At 49.5% G+C, this 21,555-nt stretch overlaps 1 protein-coding gene across 1 annotated transcript in view; it reads left to right on the plus strand.

Annotated features, from left to right (window-relative positions):
* The window catches only part of efcab6 (EF-hand calcium binding domain 6), a 177,481-nt gene that overhangs the window by 66,386 nt on the left and 89,540 nt on the right, over nt 1-21,555 (plus strand). Inside the window, 6 exon segments of the mRNA XM_038781176.1 lie at nt 2,634-2,782; nt 4,740-4,871; nt 9,426-9,512; nt 19,155-19,250; nt 19,513-19,567; nt 19,570-19,683. Of these exon segments, the coding sequence (XP_038637104.1) occupies nt 2,634-2,782; nt 4,740-4,871; nt 9,426-9,512; nt 19,155-19,250; nt 19,513-19,567; nt 19,570-19,683 (633 nt within the window).

Below are 21,555 nucleotides of genomic sequence, written 5' to 3' on the forward strand. Positions count from 1 at the left end.
CAGCCTTTCATGGCCTTTTTTAGGAAGTTGGTTACCGTCAGCGGTTAGCGGGAGGGGAAGGACTTTGTCATCCTAGTTGGGTTAAGGGTTTGGTAAGTTTTATTTTTGGGGTGTTGGGCTGGATGTGGTTTAAGGATAGAATGAGTTTGGGGTTGTATTGATGGTGGGTGTATTTGTTATAATGAAAATGTATTATTGGTGTGTTTGTTTGTTATAGTGAAAATTTTGCATGAATAAAATATTTAAAAAAGAAAAAGAGACTGGGAAGAAATCAAGCAAAGTGTCTGATGTGCAAGTGATTATTTGTTACTGTCTTGCCTATGGACAATTGGCAAAATACCATAGCCAGGATTCTCTGTTCCAGAGCCTAAGTATTCATGCCAGCAGAGAATCGGGACTGGTCTCCGCTGGTACTAGGAGTGGGGCCCAGGATGCGAGTCTCTCCCTTTGCCATGCAAATTTATGCAGGATAATTGATATATATTCATGCGTAAAGGGAAAGATAGATAAACAATCTACCAAGCACCTGTCTCTGGACTAATAAAACTGTCAATCGTCGGCTAGTGAAATGTATTGCTGTGTGAAATTGAATGGGAGTTTTGCATTTCAAAGGATGTGAAGGCATTTGAAGCCTTTTCAAGTGTATTTATCTTTCAAGGAAGCCTCTGACACTTGTAACAGCTGGTGCTTTAAATACTTTTGTCTGAGGCAGCAGATGTTAGGGAAGTGTAAGTGAAAATGCAGTGATCTTTCACTGTACTGCCTGGACTCTGCTCTTCAACTTTCAAGAAGGGGTGACTGATGGGGATCTCTGATGTGAGGGTCTCTGATGGGGGGGAGGGATCTCTGATGGGAGGGTCTCTGATGCGGGGGAGGGATCTCTGATGGGAGGGTCTCTGATGGGGCGTCTGATGGATGGGATTCTGATGTGTAACTAATGGTGTGGTCACTGGTGGGTGGAGTCACTGATGGCATATCTGATGAGGTGACTGATGGGTGTTCTGATTGGGGGGGGTGCGGTTTGGGTCAACTTCATGCATGTATGCTGTGACCAGTTATTGCTGCAGTGAGGAGAAGGATCCTCCTACTTGTTTGGGGGGGGGGGGGGCGCAGGACTTGTATTGTGGGGGCAGTGAGTCTTCCAATGGACTTTGGGGAGGCACATCAGTTATGCACTAACCCTCATCAACAGTCAGGGTCCACATAGCAAGACCATACTTGGGCAAAAGTGCACCAAAGCCCACCTGGTGGATTTCCCGCTGGTGCTTGACACAGGAGAGGGAGGTGAATCGGGCTTCTAGCCTGTCAATTATATTAACAGTGCAGGGTGGTTAGTGCCCTGAGCTCTGGGAAGGGTACCCTGGCATCCTTGATGCCACCCAGGCACTATGGCACTGTCAGTTTAGTACCCTGGCTGTGCCACCTGGGGACCATGTCAGGGGCACCGGGGTGCCACCATTGTGCCAGGGTATCCAGGTGGCACTGCTAGGCTTGCAGGGGCACTGCCCAAGTGTCAGGGTGTCAGTGCCAAGGTGTCCAGGTGGCATCTTGCCTGTGTCGGGGGTGCACCATCGCTATGAGGTGGGGTGCAGGGGGGTGCCCGTATTGGTGAGTTGGGGCACTGGGAGGGTCTGGTGGCTGCAGTGTGGGTCTAGAGATCGGAGTGCCACTTTAAAATAGCACCCCAATCTCTTCCTGCACCAGTGGCAGGAAATGGGACTAAGTGCGGCCTCAGTGGAGGTTGGGTGGGGGGGGGGGGGGGGGGGGTTGTTTTTTGGTAATGCCCAGAAATGAAGCAGAGTCCCATTAACACCCAGCTAAATACGCCTGTCACGGGATTCTGGGAGGGATTCTCCAGCCGTGCCCACCGTGCGACGGGAGAATCCTGTCTGAGGTCAACAGACTTTTCCATTATCTGTGTCTCGCCCTTGGCAACCTTGGTGGGCGGGGCGGAAGAATCCAGCCCTATGTTTAATTTAAGTTAAATAACACCCTGGATTGATTCCTGGTTGAGAGGGTTGTCCCCTGTTGAGAGGTTGAGTAGATTGGATCAATATTCTCCAGAATTTAGAAGACTGAGAGGTGATTTCATTGAAAATTCTAAGATTCTGAGGTTACTTGACAGGGTAGATGCTTAGATGTTGTTTCCTTAAGAGGTACCTCAGAGGGTTGAGAATTCGGAGTTTTACTTCCGAGGGTTATGGATATTCAATTGTTCAGAATAATGAAAGCTGTTAGATGTTCAGAGATAGGGGAATTGGACAATATCAGTAAGCTGGACAGCTGGTTTGTGATGCAGAACAAGGCCAGCAACATGGGTTCAATTCCCGTACCAGCTAACCCAAACAGGCGCCGGAATGTGGTGACTAGGGGCTTTTTACCATAACTTCATACTTGTGACAATAAAAGATTATTATTATTAAAGTTGAGTTGGTCAAAGATCAACTATGATCCTACTAAATGGCAGAACAGGCTTGAGGGGCCATAAGGTGCTCTTCTCTTATTTCTTATGTGGTTAGGTTCCCTGCCCACTGTTTTCCCATGTTTAAAGTGTAATTTTTAGCATTGTGTGATGTTATTTCAAAAAACGTAAACTAAACAGATTTAGCAACATGCTTCTCTCTTGTTCCCAGGTGCGAGCCAACTATCACAGTTTGTTGCAAGCGTTTTCGGCTTTTGATGTGTCCAAAAGTGGTTTAATCTCAGTGGAAGACCTGAAATCAGTTTTCAACAATTTTATATTTCCAATGAACAATGAAATCTTTGATGGCCTGATGGATAGGTGAGGGAATAGGGAACATGCTGTAAATAGTGTTTTGATTCATTTCAGATATGTTTGAGGATTCTAAGCTTTTTTTTGCTCTGTAATAATATTGCAATAATATTACTGTTAAACATTGAGGAACAGTGATGCCATCTATAAAGCCACACCTGAGGCTGAAACCTCTGGTGAACATCACCAGTTGCACCAGTTCTGGGAGAATGTTCAACCTGGAAACATAGAAGGGGGAAACAGTCCATAGGCTCTTTTATGACTACACTGTGGATAGCTATACCTTCACACCAGCCACTCACAACATTTGTTTTGATTCCATTTGACCTAATATACTATGAATTGTGTTTTCACCTTGTTGCAAATTAAATCATTGTACCCATCAATTTTTGTTTTACAAAGCAAGGAACCCACCATCAACAATCATTAGTCATCGAACATTTATTTCTTCAAAGTAATCACTGGAGCTGGAATGAATCATAAAATGATGAATGCATTTTTGATATTAGTCAGTGAGCTGGAGAATAGCAGCAAAATGGATCATTCCCCTGATGGATTGGGCGGCTGGGGTTCTAGATAATTGAGTTAAAGAGACGAAGAAGATCCCTGATCAATTCAATCTCTGACCCCCCCCCCCTCCCGCTTTATATCAGCCTGATGACCTCTTCCCCCACTCCTCCCTCCCCAGATTTGCCTTCGTATTTGAGATTATTCATTTGGATCTTTGGTGACAACCTGCCAATGCACAAAACCAACTCCCAGTCAGGCTCCCGGACAGTGACATAACCATGTGGGCTTGTTGCTCGCTTTGCTTCCCATGGCCCGAGTTAAATATTGGCTTTTCATGTACATTCCTGGGTACATACCCACCTGAAACTAGATTGATAGATGTCACAATGGGCATACGCAGTTTGCAGGCAATGTGATTTTTTTATTCATCAGTTGAGAAGATATACCTCCCACTGCCGGGGGAAAGCGGGCAGCATAATCAAGGATCCCTCCTACCCGGCTTACTCACTTTTCCAACTTCTTCCATCGGGCAGGAGATTCAGAAGTCTGAGAACACGCACGAGCAGACTCAAAAACAGCTTCTTCCCCACTGTCACCAGACTCCTAAATGACCCTCTTATACACTGACCTCATTAACACTACACCCATGTATGCTTCATCCGATGCCAATGCTTATGTAGTTACATTGTATATATTGTGTTGCCCTATTATGTATTCTCATGTATTTTCTTGAATTCTGTTTAATTCCCTTTTCTTCCCATGTACTGAATGATCTGTTGAGCTGCTTGCAGAAAAATACTTTTCACTGTACCTCGGTACACGTGACAATAAACGAATCCAATCCAATATATGTAATTTGTCGATTCAATTTAAAGGCGCACAAACGAGTAACAAAATTGAATTGATTAATTGAAATTAAATTGTTTTTATAACTAAATGAAAATACCGTTTAATGCATCTGAGAAGACTTTTGTGCCCAGTGGTCATGAAAAGCCTCAATCATGTTGGCAGACACCACAAGCTCTGTCTTCAGGGAGGGCCTGGACATAGCTGTGGATAAGAAACGCAGCTGGAGTGGCAATGCCCATCAATCGCATCCAACTGCAACAGCTAGCTCCTGAATAACTGTGCATATTAAAACACTTGTTCAATCACAAACGAAATGTGATTGCAAGTCTACTTTTAGGGTATTGGATGAGTTGCCTCACATCGTGGAATGTGAACCAGTCCAATTTTAAGATTTCAGGTTGAATGGCCAAACCAATATTCCAATGTTTTACTTGATTACTTTCAGAGGGGGATAGCTCTCGCAGCTTTCACATAATTGATATTTTGTGTGTGTGTTGCTTCTTTTATAAAATTATGTGGTTGAGTTAAAATCCTTAAAAGGCTAAATTACATAATCTGTAGAACCAACAGTGAGATTTAATTCCATACATTTTGTCTTCTGGTTCAGGTTCAGTATTAAAACTACTGGCAAAATAGCATGGAAACCATTTTTACTCCACCTCACAGAATCAACAGCTATGGAAAATAGATGGGCCATACCAAAACAGGAAAATCACAAGTCGGTGTCTCCTTCAGCAGGGTAAGACTATGGACTATTTGTGGTGTGCAGTATTCCCAAGTAATAGCTAATGCCAGTTAAAACCAGCTGCTTAAAGCCGATCTGGCAAGGTGGGATGGTCTCCCTCTGTCGCAGGCGGGTCGGGTACAGGCGGTTAAAATTAATGTGTTGCCGCAATTTCTGTTTATTTTTCAATGCCTACCAATTTTCCTACCAAAGGCTTTTTTCAGAGAGATTGAGGGAAGGATGACCTCATTCATATGGGGAGGGAAGGTGGCAAGAGTGAGAAAGGTGCTGCTACAGAGGGGAAGGCAGGCAGGGGTTTGGACCTTCCGAACCTGATGTACTACTACTGGGCGGCGAATGTGGAGAAGGTGCGGAGCTGGGTCAGAGGGGTTGATTCCCAGTGGGTCAGAATGGAGGAGAGTTTGTGCAGGGGGTTGGGACTGAAAGCACTAGCAACAGCGCCACTCCCGATAGCTCCGGGGAAATACTCAGGGAGTCCGGTAATAATAGCTTCATTGAGAATTTGGAGGCAGTTTCGCCAACACTTCGGGTTGGGGGCAGGGTCAAGGGAAATGCTGATTCGGGGGAACCACAGATTTGAGCCAGGGAGGTGAGATGGAAATTTTCAGAAATGGGAGGATAAGGGGATTAAGGCGCTAAAAGATTTGTTTCTTAGGGGTCGGTTTGCAGGACTGAAGGAGCTGGAAGCGAAGTATGGGCTGGAGCGGGGGGAAGTGTTTAGATCAGGGGTGGGCAAACTTTTCCGTGCAAGGGCCACATTCAGAAATTCACAATTTTAAAGGGCCACATAGTATATTAATTAATAGTCCTGGTTGTAACCAATTAGCGTGCGGCATATACCTCAGCGCTTCCCCCGGCGGCATCCTGCCTTTAGCCCTCTTTTTCTCTACTTTTCAAAAATGGCGCTTCACCCGGTTATGATTCTGGGCGTCTCATATAGAACATAGAACATAGAACAGTACAGCACAGAACAGGCCCTTCGGACCTTGATGTTGTGCCGAGCAATGATCACCCTACTCAAGTCAACGTATCCACCCTATACCAGTAACCCAACAGCCCCCCCCCCCATTAACCTTATAAAAAAATATAAAAAAAAAAAAAAAACTTTAAAAAAAAACGTTTTTTTTTTTATGACTTGATCTTGGTGGGCCGCATAAAGACCTTTGGCGGGCCGTAGTTTGCCCACCCCTGGTTTAGATACATGCAGGTTCAAAATTTGCCAGAAAGGAGATACAGAGCTTCCCGGAGGAACCTGACTCCACATTGCTCGAGGAGGTGCTGACGACAGGGGGACTGGAGAAGGAGGTAGTATCAGCGGTTTACGGAGCTGTTTTGGAAGAGGATAAGGCACCACTGGAAGGGATCAAAGCAAAGTGGGAGAGGTTATAGAGGAGGGGTTCTGGTGTGAGGTGCTCCGGAGAGTAAATGCCTCCACCTTGTGTGCAGGGTTGGGGCTGATACAGCTGAAGATGGTATACAGAGCACACCTCACGAGGGCGAGGATGAGCCGATTCTTTGAAGGAGCAGAAAATGTGTGTGAGCGTTGCGGGGGGGGGCCCGCTAATCACGTTCATATGTTTTGGTCATGTCCAAAGCCAGAGGATTACTGGAAGAAGGTTTGTAGGGTAATTTCCAAGGTGATGCGCGTGAAACTGGACCCGGGTCCCCGGGAGGCTATATTCGGGGTGTCGGACCAGCCAGGGTTGGAAGCGGGGGTGGAGGCAGATGTTGTAGCCTTCGCCTCATTCATCACCCGAAGGCGGATCCTGTTGGGATGGAGAGCAGCCTCTCCACCCTGTGCCCTGGCGTGGCGGGAGGACCTGTTGGAATTCTTGACTCTTGAGAAGGTTAAGTTTGAACTGAGGGGAAGGACGGAGGGGTTATGCTTTTTCAAGAACTGGATAACATCGAACATTATTTGGGGGGGATGGGTGGGAGGATTGGGGGAGGAGGGGGGGTTGTGTGTCTTAAGGGTGACTAGGGGTGATCCCTGATTCCTTTTTGTCATTTGTTTATGGAAACATATGGGCTAATGTTTGGGGTTTGGTGGGAGGATGGGATTATTGTTATTGTTATGGGGATTGACATATTTGTTGCTGGTTATTGTTTGTTGTTCATGGGTGTAAATTCGGGAGAAAATGTGAAAAAAGAGAATAAAAATATTTTTTTTAAAAACAGCTGCTTACTTCTCAAGATGGTTAGAAGTGGATCAACAAAACCAGCTTGTTTTTCAGTTTTACAGCATTGATTCCACTGGGATATATTACTTTGAATGCACCTTATGTTTTTGAACATATCTGTACTCTTGCTCCAATTGATCAGGATTCCAGCTTCCAGTTTAAGTGGCATTTGAGGCTTTCGTATTGGTGATTCATACATTGACACACTTAATACATTTTAATTTCTGATTGCATTTGACAACAGTTTGACCATTTTGTCACTGGATTAGAATTTATATGTACTGGTAGGTGGGTTCTCAAAGCTGAAAAGCCATTAGGAGGCCGTCCAGTGATGAAGCATTAGCAGCCCCATCATCTGAGGTCTGCAGGAGGGAGAAAGAGGGCACCTCGCCATGCAGGCGCTCTCCAAAGACTAGGGAAAAAGATGTAATTTTAAAAAGGCCACGGCTGCCTGGCTCTAATCATGAGGTTCCCTCTGGACAGCAAACGGCTGCAGCTGTGGTCCAATGACCATGATATGTCGGTATCCCTAGTGGATGAAATGTGTTTCCTCCCCTCCTGCCTGGAGGCTGCCTTGTATAACTGACCATGTTTCATCTGCTGTTTGGGAATTCCCTGCCAACTGGAAAATTTCAGATGGCACAGTTAAGACCTTTTTAATTACCTCTATTGGTTACCTGCCTCTTGTGGCTGGGTAGCTGTTCAGCTCCCTGACCCACCTTCTGCAAAATGTTTTGGGACTGGGATGGTGTAGACATGGCATATTGGCTGATAGCATGACATTATGTGCCCACCTGCCTCAGTTCCCACCTCTAGCTGCCCAGAAAATTCTGCCTTTGTATCTACCTCCCTTATCACCCCTTCTAGAGAATTGCTCTCCTTCCACAGCCCTCACCATTTTTCTCTATTTTTTATTTCCTGCTCATTTTCTGAGCCATAGTCCTGCTGAAATCAGTAATGTTGGGAGTTTGTTCAGCAGAGACACATTCATGCACACAGGCATATTACTTTTCCCCATGTTTTCTATTACTGACCGTACTTTTTAAAGCTGCTGTTCCTATTTCAATCTGCAACGTTTTCCTCATCATTTCCTACATCTTTTAGGATCTCTGTGGGAAAACTGTGACGGGGGACCATGACTCAAAAAGCAAAATTGGGAAGCGACATTTCAAGATAGTCTTGATTGGGATCGCACCAAGTTACTTTGGTTCTGGGATTAGGAGAAGAACCAGCCTTCAGTGCATACTGGGAGCAGGTTGGAATACTCCTAGGAAAAGTAAAGCAGTGGTGGCTTCTGGGAATTGTAGAGCTGAATTTTTGATTTGCTATAGGATGAGAGAGATGGAATGGAAACTGAGTTTTAAAAAAATGTTTTAAAAATTAATTTATGGGATGTGGGCATCACTGGATGGGCCAGCATTTATTGCCCATTGCTGTGGATCTGTAGTCACATGTAGGCCTGACCAGGTAAGGATGGCAGATTTCCTTTCCTAAAGGATATTAGTGAACCAGGTGTTTCTTTTGTGATAATTGGCAATGGTTTCAAAGTCATCATTAGACTTATTGAATTCAAATTTCACCATCTGCCATGGTGGGATTGGAACCCAGATCCCCAGATTTTGAACCCGGGTCCCCAGATATTTCCCTTGGTCGCTGGATTACTAGTATAGTAAAAATGCCAGTACATCACTGCCTCCCCTGGTCCATTTGCTCCCAGTCCCACTGTCTCAGCTCGTCAGTCCAAATCTCGGATGGCCAATTAATGGCTGTCTGGTGGGAAAGTGACCAATTAGAGGTGCAAAGCACCTGATCAGGAGCATGGGTTGCAACATCATGCAGCAAAAAGGTTAATGCCATAAACATAAAGTCTGTCACAGCTACAAATTTCAAGGACCCTTGCTCTCCAAGTCTATCTTTATTTTTTATTGAAGGCTCAAAAAAGCTTTAAAAATAGGAGTATCAAAAGCATGCAGATGATGCCATCTTCACCAGCAGAATCTGCTGCCATATTCATTCACGGTCACCAGTGGCAACTGTTTTCTTCCACCCTTGTGCTGCCTCACCATAGCTGCTGTAAATACACCTAAACCGTTTCATGTCCAATGCCCAAAATATGCAGCAAGAACAAAATTTGCAGGTGGCTGCGTTGTTAACTAGCTTAATAGGTTGTTAATTAGATTTTTCAAAATGGCGGGTGGGCTTCCATAATTTCAGAACTTGGGCATAATGACATTGTATTGTTGACCTAATCTCATCATGACCTATTTAGTGTTCATGGGGTAGTGGGGTTGCCCTGCTCAATTTGCAGCCATAAAATGAAGCCCCTGGAGTCAGCACATTGGAAAAACGTAACAAAAATTTTGTTTAGATTTTTGCAGGGTGAGAATGCGCCTGGTATTGAGGAAACTTCAAAGTCAGCTGCTTGTAAATCAGAGGATTATATAATGAAGTTTCAGTAAGTTTATGATTTTTTAAAAACATATTTTTAGTTGATTCATTTTTATTTTGAAAATATATAAAATGAACACTTTTTGAAAATTTGATTTTACCTTTGGTAGAATGTGATTGTTTTAAGATTTCTTGGTAATTGGGGTAAAAATTGAAAAATAAAGGGCGCGATTCTCCCAAAACGGGAGAAATCGTACGGCTGGCGTCAAACCCGGGTGGGTTTGACGCCAGCGCCCCCCTTCCCGACCGGGAACCGATTCTGGTCCCCGGTCGGGGCTAGCAGCCCGACGCCGTAAGCTCCGGCATCACGGGCTTAACGAATTTCGTTAAGCCCGCTTGACTGAGTTTGCGCCGGCTGACGCGTCATATGACGTCAGCCGCGCATGCGCGGATTGGAAGACTCCAACCCGCGCATGCGCGGATGACGTCATCGCGTATTTGCGCGAAACCCGCGCATGCGCGGGCCGGGATGCCCCTCAGCCGCCCCGCGAATGGATACTGCGGGGCGGCGGAAGGAGAAATAGTGCGCGGGCATCGGGCCCGCTGCCCGCGATCGGTGCCCACTGCCCGGCCGTGGTACTGCCATGCCAATCGGTGCCATGGTTATGAAATGCGAATGTTTACGGCCGTTTTTACGAACGGCCAGACCAGGTCTGTTTCCCGTTCGTAAAAACAGCGTAAAGGGCTGGGACTTCGGCCCATCTATCAGCTGAGAATCGCTGCCGGCCGTAAAAAAACCGCGGCAGCGATTCGGGTCGGGAGTTGGGCGGGGGGGGAGGGGGGAGAATAGCGGGAGGGCGGGAAAACTGTCGGGAAGGCCCTCCCGCTATTCTCCGACCCGTCGTGGGGGGCGGAGAATCGCGCCCAAACCTTTTGGCAATGTGATTGGTATATGAATGTGAAAGACAAAAATAATTAGTTAGGAGGGAAAGTGTTATTTACAGGCCGTAACCGTCGGACATAGGCAGCACCGACCGGCGACTTCAAGCCGGTGGATCCCGAGGGTCTTGGCAGTTTGAGCACCACGATGGTGTTCACCACGATCTGGATTGGGAATGATTAACTACCCCATGGATCTTGCAGAATACAAGCTTTCCCGAGAAGGGTGCGGGGACCTCTAACAATGTCTGGCTATATATAAATAGAGTCAGCCAGTAAGGCACCGACTGATGAAGATCCAATAGGGAGCTGTATATATTAGTAGTAGTAAAATAAAGTAAGTTTTTATTTCTACCACCTTTGTGTGGACTCTTTGTGGCCTAATGAAAGGAAGGTAGGGAGATGGATCTAACCAGTGAGAAAGAAGAAAAGAATGAAAGACATACTGGTTTGGCAAGCTATGAAAATATCATAAAAATGGGTTTCTAATACCTACTGCAGCTCCTTGATGAAAGAGGGAGTAGGTTTAGGGCAATAGCAATAATGGTTCCAAAGTCTGCTAAGGAAGAGAGAGTGCCAAAGATATGGTTGCATTTTTTTCTGATGACACCAAGATAGGTAGGAAAGTAAATTGTGAAGAGGACAAAAGGAAGCTACAAAAGGATAAGCTTAAGTGGGTGGACAAAAGTTTGGCAAATGGAATATAATGTGGGAAAAGGAAAGCTGATCATTTTGGAGGGAAGAATTAAAAAGAAGCACATTCTCTCACACCAGGCCATCTGTCTTTCTTGGGTATCAGCGTTATGGTAGTTTGTGTGAGAGTTGGAGGCAGTGTCCCCTTGCTAGTGAGACTGCGAACATCTTGCACAAGTGTGGGGCCAGTGCCGTTGCAAATTCTTTTGTAGAAGTCCACCGGGAACCTGTTGGATCGCAGCTCCTACCCCGCCTGCATGGAGTTGATGCTCTTCACGCTCTCTCCCAGTCCTAGCGGTCCTTCCAACCCCCTCCTCCTGTCATCCCCAATGACTGGCATGTCCAGTCCATCGAGGAATGCTTCATCCCCTAATCCCCGTCGTGGGGTTTGGAGGTGTACAACCCCCGATAGACGGCATTGAATGCTTCATTTACCTTTTCTTGCCTTTGCTATCTTTCACCTATCTCTCTTGTGGCTGTCTGCTTTCTCAGCTGGTAAGCCAGCAGGTGGTTGGCTTTTTCTTCATGTTCCTAGAAGGTCCCCCATGTCTGGCGGAGATGGTGCACTGCCTTCCTGACAGATAGCAGGGTAAAGTCCATTTGTAGATTTTTCCTCTCTGCCAGAAGCTTACGGTTGGGCCTTGAAGTATCTTCTGTCGACCTCCAGAATGGATCAGTTGCTGCCTAGCCGCCTTCTCCTCTCTGTGATAGTTTCTCCTCGAACCACAGCTTTCAGAGTCTTCAAGCATATCTTTCCAGTTATCTAGCCATCCTCTGTTCTTGTTTCAGATGCCAGCATCTGCATTATTTTGTTTATTTAAATTTAGTAGACTGGTAAAAGAAAAATCAAAATAAACTCTCCTGAATTCATCTCAAGTGTGCTGAATCACCAACCTGGAAATTGGATGTTAATGGAATAGCTGAGTTAAAAAGCCACGGACAGAATATAGCGTTCCCTAACTGCTGCTGTCCTACATGCTGCATTCAGGTCTGTTAAAATTATGCCCAGTATTTTCTGGAGTCATTTTTGGAGGTTCTGGGCTGGATTCTCCCACTTTAAGACTAAGTGCTGACGCCAGCATGGGAACGGTGGCGTTTTAAGACCGAAAAAACGGTGCAAAACAGCCACTGATCATCCATCTGGTAGGGGGCTAGCAGGCACGCAGCGTAGAGCCACCAACACAAATAGTGACCCCTTTTTGGCAGTCTCGCCTGCTCCCCAGTACCCCCATCCCCTGCCAAAGCTCCCCCTGCCTGTGAATCGGCTCCCCCCCCCCCCCCCCCCCCCCCAACTGTGGCGGCGCTGGACTTAGTCCGCAGCCACCATGCCGAGTTCCTGAAAATCAATACTACATGAATGAAAAATGAAAAATAAAAATCGCTTATTGGCACGAGTAGGCTTCGATGAAGTTACTGTGAAAAGCCCCTAGTCGCCACATTCCAGCGCCTGTCCAGGGAGGCTGGTACGAGAATCGAACCGTGCTGCTGGCCTGCTTGGTCTGCTTTAAAAGCCAGCGATTTAGCTCAGTGAGCTAAACCAGCCCCTCATACATGCAACTGGTGCCGCCGGGAACTTGGCTCATCAGAGGCGGAGCATCGGGGGCAGGGCCTCAGGTAGCGTCCTGCGGCCGTACCAATGGCGTGTGTTGGAGGGAGCGGCCGCCAACGTGGATTCTCCACCCAATAGCTGACGGCGATTTTGTCGTCGGAGATTGGAGAATCCCGTCCCTGCCATTGCAAATTTAATGCTCACCTGAACCACCAGAACCTTGGAATGGGTTAAATGACTCATCTGAAAGACAGCATTATCAACAACCCAAATTGTGTGAGTGTCAGTTTGAATTAAATCCTCTTTCCCTGAAATAGGGCTTGAATTCATAGCCTCCGATTCAGGGACAAGAGTGCCACTGAGTGAACCAAGATTACAGCATCAGATTAAGAAGTTAAAATGGTTAATTGTTTTCTTAATTTGTCTATACCTGAAATATTATTTTCTGATGATTAAAGTAACTGTGGCTTGAAAGACTGTGGGCGAAATTCTCCGCACCCGCGGAAAGTCGGCAAACGGTCGTAAAAATCGGGACCGTTTTACGACGGTCGCGAAGGCTTCATTTCCCGACCGATTCACTTCCTGGAAATGGGCTAGCAGCGCGGCCGCGTCAATTACGTGCGTGATGACGACGGAACGCGACGACGACACGAATCCGCCCATGTGACGCCGCCCGACGCCGTAAAAAGGCGCGGGCGACCACAGAATCTGTCGGGCAGGATGTCGGAGCCTAGGCGAGCTGCTCCTCGCTTTATTGATGCAGATGTCGAGGCGCTGCTCGATGCCGTGGAGCAGAGGAGGGGCATCATCCGCCCGCGGAGAGGGCATCGCCAACCTGCCAGCACGGTACGCCAGGCCTGGCGTGACGTGGCTGCTGCCGTCAGTGCTGTGGGGCAGACCCCTCGCTCAGCAGAGCAGTGCCGAAAGAAGCTACACGACCTCACCAGGTCTGCCAGGGTAAGTGCCATGAGGGTGCCCCCTAGTCACAACCATCCCTCCCCCTTAACTGCCCGGGGGGGGGGTGGGGGGGGGGGGGGGGGAGAGGGATTGGGGCAGAGTTTTTTGAGGGTGGTTCACAAAGTTGTCACAGACCCAGCGCTCTGGCCCCGAGGAGAGATGCAATCATCTGATGACAACTTGCCCCCCCCAAACTGTGCCAGTATCAGAACGGACTGCTGATACCTACCGTTTTGTAATGATCTACCTATGTTTCCTCCCCCAACAGGCCAAGGCCGGTCATAACCACCGTGAGCGGCACAAGACTGGAGGGGGTTCGCCCAACATGCACCCCCTCAGCACCTTTGAACAGAGGGCACTGGACCTTGTTGGGGGGTCTGCCACCCGCGATATCGCGCAATGCGAGGTTGGCGGAACTGCAGCAAGTGAGACAACCCTCCCAGACAAACACCCCCCCCCCCCATCCTCTGTCCCTTCACACACCCTGCCCACTGGGACACCTCCCCATCCTCTGTCCCTTCACATACCCTGCCCACTGGGACACCTCCCCATCCTCTGTCCCTTCACACACCCTGCCCACTGGGACACCTCCCCATCCTCTGTCCCTTCACACACCCTGCCCACTGGGACACCTCCCCATCCTCTGTCCCTTCACACACCCTGCCCACTGGGACCGTCCAGCGGCCTGTCGAGCAAATCGAAATAACCCGTCTCATTCTCTTCCCTAGGACGTGATGCCGAACGACCAGGGCCGTCTGGCTGCAGACGGAGACAGGAATCTGCCGCCACCCTCACCCGGGGCCTCACAACAGAGGGTGCCCGATCAGCGGGCAGCCCTATCCGCCCCAACCCAATCTGCGGACCAGGACGCACAGAGGGTTCGAAGTCCACCACCACCACCAGAAATGGCCAGGGACAACCCTCCTGTCGCTGAGCAGCCCCACACCATGGACGAGGACCTAACCATTGAGAGCGTCGGGCTTGCGGCACTGCTTTCTCCCACCACATCCATCATCCCAGAGATACACACCCCGGCGGGCCTATTTAGTGATGAGTCTCCTGGGGCACAGTCTGGTTGGCACATCACAGATGAGCAGGTACAGCAGGTGGAGGTCGGAGCAACAGAGGGCCCGGACTCGCGGAGGCCAGACCAGGCCCAGGATGCAGCTGGCTCCCAGACGTTTTCGGAGTTCCTGGAGTTTATCAACCCACCCGCACAGCCGATGCCTCAGGAAACCCAGGGAAACAATGACGGGATGAGGGCTTCCTTCCAGACTCTGCAGACGCTGTTAGAGGAGTCGAACCGCGTCCAAGAGCAGGGAGTGGTGCCGCTCATGGCAGAGACCCAGTCCGACACCGCACGGGTGGCATCCGCGGTGGAGGCAATGGGTCAGGTTATGCAAGACGTTGGGGTTAATGTGCACGCGTCATCCTCGGCCCTGGACAGGGTTGCCCTCTCACAGGCAGCAATGTGCCAGAGCCAAACCGACATTGCCGGCGCCCTGCGGGCCATGGCCGAGTCTCAGCAGGTCATTGGCCAGTCGCAGCACGCCATGGCACAGTCCCAGCAGTCGATAGCACAGTCCCAGCTGTCAGTCGCGGAGACCATCAACCGCCTGACACATGTGCTGGATGGCGTCGTGCACACACAGGTTGAGATCGCACAGTCCCTGGCGGGAATGTCTAACTCCCTGGACCCCGTCTCTGCAAACCTTCGGATCCTGGTGGATACCGTTGCAGGCCTCCAGGACTGGCAGCGCCAGGTGTCGGTGGTGCGACGGGGAACCTCCCCGCTCGCACCTCTGTCCCAAAGTGAGGCCCGGGGGCCACCGGGCTCCCCGAGGGAGGAGGAGGTTTCGGGGCCCGTCCCATTAACTCCATCACGGGACGTCCTGGAATTCTCGGCCTCCCCCCGTCCCATCCCTGGTGCATCGGGTGGGCAGCAGGCAGAGCAGGGTGGCACAATGTCACCCGAGACGCCCGCAGAGCAGCCTGGCCCATCAAGGCCGGGTCGCCCCAGGAAACGCATAGCCAAGGAGAAACGAGTCGAGGGGGGCGATTCGCAGCAATCCTCCTCCACTCCTGCTGTATCATCTGGGGATTCACTTAGACGTAGTGGTAGGGCCCGTAAGGCAACTAAGATAGACACTGAGTAAGTTGGCACGGGTGAAGGGCACAGTTTAGTTGTAGGGGCTAGGGCACCTGTAAATAATTGTTAATATTAAACGCACTGTTCCACCTTACTTGTAATACCGTGTGATTGTTCCACAGCCACAGGAATCGTGATGGTGACCGAGTGTCGCTGGGGGTGACGGGTGGTGAAACCTCGGTGCCGGGTGTGCAGTCCCTGCCCCTACCCCCCTCCCACAGCTAGCCCACGCGGGCACGTGATGGAGTGTCAGTGACGAACTCAGCAGCCACCAAGGTGGATGGTTCAGCTATTGCCATGGGTCAGACTCTCTCTAACGATTCTGAGCTCACAGCTCTTCGCAGAGCGGGCTGTCATCATTCCACATGGCACTGATCACACCCGCTGACACAGCCATCAATGTTGTGCCATTCCGTCTGTACCCAGTGATAAGCGTCATGACGAAGTGGAGCAGTGTACACTGAGGGGGGGGGGGGGGGGGGGGGGGGGGGTTGTGGTGGTGGCAGTTGTGTGGTGACCCTCTGCATGACTAGCGATGCAGGTGGTGGTTTGGTGTTCATCGGGGACGTCACATGCGATGCGTGAACCGTGTTGCCACCATGGCGTCGCGTGCCCGCCGTCCTTGCCGGGTCCGTCGTGCCGCCTCCTGGACATCACCAGCACCTGGGTCGTGTCTCACCAGCACCTGGGTCGTGTCTGCGTGCTGCGCCCGCCACTCCGCCAGCGTCCTCCTCCTCCTCCTCCTCCTCCTCCTCCTCCTCCTCCTCCTCCTCCTCCTCCTCCGTGCTGGCACCACTGCCACTAGCTTCTCCCTCCGCCTCCTGCAACAGGTCATCTCCCCTCTGCATCGCGATGTTGTGCAGCGCACAGCAGACCACTACAATGCGAGCGACCCTGTCGGCCTGGTACTGCAGGGCCCCTCCGGAGCGGTCCAGGCACCTGAATCTCATCTTCAGGAGGCCAAGGCAGCGCTCCACCACACCCCTGGTTGCTGCATGGGCCTCGTTGTATCGTGTTTCCGCATTGGTCTGAGGCCTCCGTATAGGCGTCATCAGCCAAGACCTCAGCGGATAACCCCTGTCACCTAGCAACCAGCCCCTCAGCCGGGGGGGACGTCCCTCAAACATCGCAGGGATGAACGACTGCGCTAGTATGTAGGAGTCATGCACACTCCCTGGGAACCTTGCACAGACGTTCATGAACCTCATGTGGGGGTCGCATACCACCTGGACATTAATGGAGTATGTCCCCCTTCTGTTTGTGAACACTTCCTTGTCCACAGCAGGCGGGCGCATGGGGACGTGAACACAGTCGATTGACCCCTGAACCCTCGGTATCCTGGCCACACTGGCAAATCCACAGGCTCGTGAGTCTTGACTTGCTCGGTCCTCGGGAAAGGTGATGTAGCGATTGGCGATGGCATAGAGGGCGTCGGTCACATCCCGGATGCACCTGTGCACCGATGACCGGGAGATCCCAGAGACATCCCCGCTCGGAGACTGGAAGGAGCCGGTAGCATAGAAGTTCAGAGCGACCGTCACCTTGATGGCTACCGGGATCGCGTGTCCTCCCCCCGTTCCACATGGGGCGAGGTGCGACAGGAGTTCGCAGATATGTATCACCGTCTGCCTACTCAGCCGGAGTCTTCTCCTGCAGGTGATGTCCGGCATTGTTAGGAAAGAGACCCGGACACGGTACACCCTCGGCTTTGGTCGTCGCCTCTGACGCCGTGGCTGCACCCTCACTCTCTCCTCTTCCTCTTCCTCCTCCACCTCCTCCTCCTCCTCCTCCCCCCCCCCCTCCATGCTGCCCGACGACTGGCAACTCCTCGGCCCTTCCCTCTGCTGCTGTAGCTGGCCCTGCAGCCACTGCGGGTTGTGGGTGTGGATGCTGCTGCATCTCCAAATCCAGTAGAGCGGCCCCAACCACTGCGCAGAACATAGCCGTTCTGTTCCCATGCATCGTGCTAACCTACAGAAGGGTGGTAGGAGGCAGAGAACGGGACATGTTAGACGGACGTTAGTCGACACCTCGCAGCCGCCAGCCATGGATACCAGTGTGTCCCGTGGCCTTGGTCGCGCTGACGACAACGCGTCAGCCTAACCCCTGGTCACTTTCTGCATCCAACGGCCAGTAAAACTATGGCCTCCTCACGGGTGCGTCAGTGGCCTGTGGCCGGAAGCCACAGGGGAACCAGCGGCCGTGTCCTCGTCACCTGCACACCATGGCATTGTGGCAGACATTTGTTACGGGTTGGACGGCTCACTCTCTACCTAACCCCCCCCCCTCCGTCGCCCCCCACTGCCCCCCTCCGTCTCCCCCCACTGCCTCCCCCGTCTCCCCCACTGCCTCCCCCGTCCTCCCCCACTGCCCCCTCCGTCTCCCCCACTGCCCCCTCCCGTCTCCCCCACTGCCCCCTCCTCTCCCCCCCTGCCCCCTCCGTCTCCCCCACTGCCTCCCCCGTCTCCCCCACTGCCCCCTCCGTCTCCCCCACTGCCTCCCCCGTCTCCCCCACTGCCCCCTCCGTCTCCCCCACTGCCTCCCCGCTCCCCACGCCCCCTCCGTCTCCCCCACTGCCTCCCCCGTCTCCCCCACTGCCCCTCCGTCTCCCCCCACTGGCCCCCTCCGTCTCCCCCACTGCCCCCTCCGTCTCCCCCACTGCCTCCCCCGTCTCCCCCACTGCACCCTCCGTCTCCCCCACTGCCTCCCCCGTCTCCCCCACTGCCCCTCCGTCTCCCCCACTGGCCCCCTCCGTCTCCCCCACTGCCTCCCCGTCTCCCCCACTGCCCCCTCCGTCTCCCCCACTGCCTCCCCCGTCTCCCCCACTGCCCCCTCCGTCTCCCCCACTGCCTCCCCCGTCTCCCCCACTGCCCCCGTTCTGGACCCCCTCCCGTTCCCAGGGATGCCTTCCCCGTTGTGGCCAGACTCGAGCGGTGCGCTGAACGGTGCGCTGAGCGGTGCGCAGAGTGGTGCCCTGACCTCCTCCAAGCAGTCGTCAGCCAGGCCGACTGGTTGACGAATTTAAAAAGCAGGTGTGTTTCACGACGTCCAAACAGGGCGCCATGACGTCGGGACTTCGGCCCATCCGGGCCGGTGAATAGCGGGGGGGCTCTCAGTGGCGATTCTGGTCGTGTCAGGGGCGGGAAGGAGGCGTTTGTCGGGAAACGCGACTCCGACAATTTGCGGGGTTCGGAGAATAGCGGGAGGGCGTCGGAACAGCGTCGCCGTAAAAATTTCCGACGCCCGCTATTCTCCGACCCGTCGTGAGTCCGGAGAATCTCGCCCTTAGTGTTCTTTATCTTGGCCCTTGTTGCATCCTTGGTGTTGATTTCTCAGTTTATAATTTTAGGCTTTATTACTCTCTCTTTCACCTTCAATGCAAATTTATATCTATTCAAACACTGACATTTATTCCATCACAGTGCGGATCCTGTTGGAAGGGTAATTGAGAACAGCAAGAGTAGAGGCATTCTCCAGAAACTGCAAAATATTTCCAGGAGAGATACCCTGCACTCAAGGTATTCATAATATATGATGATGTAACTCACTGTCATTTACTAGCATTTAATGACCATTTCTATCCGGAATTGGAATAAATTTCAATGTTTTCAGAATTTCAATCATACCTTGCAATAGAAAATCTGAACTTATTTTAGTTATGTACTTCATTGCGTATTCTGTAAGGAACCTTGGTCCTGGAGACTAGCATAGTTGCTTATTTCAAATTATTGTTCAGTGCTCAATTCATTTGCACTCAACAAAATTTATGTTTTTCCTCAGGACCTCAAAAGCATCATCACTAGACAGGAACTACGTCGAATTCTGCAGAGTGTTCCTTTACGACTAAGTGATAAACAGATCAAGGATCTTATGGTGTTGCTGGACCCAGAGCACAGTGGCATTGTTCACTACAATCATATCTTGGATTTGCTAGAAGCTCAGGAAGGAAAGGTATATGAAACATATCATTCCTTTATCTTGAACTAAATGGAGAATAATGTGTGGAGAACAGAAGGGGACAGTAGATACTGATTGCTGAATTGTGTAAAGAAGTGTGGAACTTTTTCTTTATTCATTCACGGGACGTGGGCGTCACAGATTGTGCTAACAATTATTACCCAACATTGCCCTTGAGGAGGCAGTTAAGAGTCAACCACATTGCTGGGGTCTGTAGTCACATGTAGGCCAGACCAGGTATGGATGGCAGATTTGCTTCCCTAAAGGACATTAGTGAACCAGATGAGTTTTTGCAACAATCGACAATGGTTTCATGGTTATCATTCGAGTTTTAATTCCAGATAACTCTACAAAGGTTTTTCACAGATATGTTAATGAGATACAAGGATTACAATGGAACCTAATGTGAAGAAGTCTCAAAGATCTCTTGCTTCATTTCTAATTTGCAGAAATATCGATCATACCAACCCCAAACTATGAATGCTCGGGCACACTACACTGTAAGCAATGAAACAGTGGCTCAGATTTCATGGTCAGCAGCAAAGCAAGAACGCTGACCTCAAAGAAATATGCACTTGGAGATCTAGTAATCTTTGTGGAAAGAACTTATCTCTCTTGATATACAATTAATTGTAGCATTGTTTAATGGGGATTCCCATCGAGCTACAGTGATAATAAAGTTGTCTGAGCAGCCAATCACATTGAAGATTTCTCATTGACATCCAACCAAGATTTGAAAAGTTACAAAATCAAATCATTTTTCAAAAATTTTGCAAAGAACAGAATAATACTACGGCATTCATAGTCAGTTAAGCTAGAAGTTACAACATCATGAACTCAAACTTAAAAAAAAGTAACCAATTTTTAAAAAGTAATTAATTTAAATTGAGACATATGACAACATTCCACAATATAAATGTATTTTGCAAGGACCTAATCACTTGTCCAACAGTATTGAGTTGTCACTCAGATTGCTGTTAACATTTTAATGGATTTTTAACATTGATTTGAGAAAAAGGGGACATTCTTCCTAAATCAATTGATTTTGCTGATTGACAGCATGCATGTGGCACAGCAAGGAATGATAGGTCTCAACTCCCTGATTTAAAAGTTATTCTGCACTTCTTTCAATCCTGAAGTCAGATTCAGAGGTAAAATAACAGGAAATACTGACAATCCTCCATTAAAAACTCTGCAAACGCAAACGTTGGGTTGTTAAAATGGTAGCTCACCCCAAAGCCAAATACAGGGAATAAGTAGTGGCTATGCTGCACTTGAGTGTTTTGGGTTAACATTCTAAACAGAGCAAACTGAAGCTTGATGGTTCAGCCATCCATAATATATGATGACGGTACTTATGTAATTATCGCTGATCACCCCCTACTATACTTAAGGACACACATGCCAGAATAATGCAATCAGTCCTCTTAATTTAACCTTCTAAGCCCCAGCATTATTCTTGGTGAACTTGTGCTCCTCCAAGGTTGATATATCCTTCTTGATATTCAGTACTCAAAAATAATCATAATACTACAGATGAGATGTGACTGAGGTTCTATATGACAAAAACATAACTTGTTCCACTTTATAATACAGCCACCTTGAGACAAAGGGCAACATTCCATTAACCTTTTTGATTTTTTTCGTATCTGCTATCTAATTTTTAATGATTTGTGTACTTGGACTCCTAAATCACTTTGCGCCTCTACAATTCCTAGTTTCTCATTAGAAAAAACTCTGATTTATCTTTTTAGGTTCAAAGTAGATGATCTCTCACTTACTCACACTTAACTCTATCAGCCATAGCTGTGAACAATTAATGTATTTGACAATATCTTTCTGCAAACTTCTAAATCCATCTGCACT

Source organism: Scyliorhinus canicula, chromosome 20, assembly GCF_902713615.1.
Source record: "Scyliorhinus canicula chromosome 20, sScyCan1.1, whole genome shotgun sequence".
NCBI classification, from domain to species: Eukaryota; Metazoa; Chordata; class Chondrichthyes; order Carcharhiniformes; family Scyliorhinidae; genus Scyliorhinus; species Scyliorhinus canicula.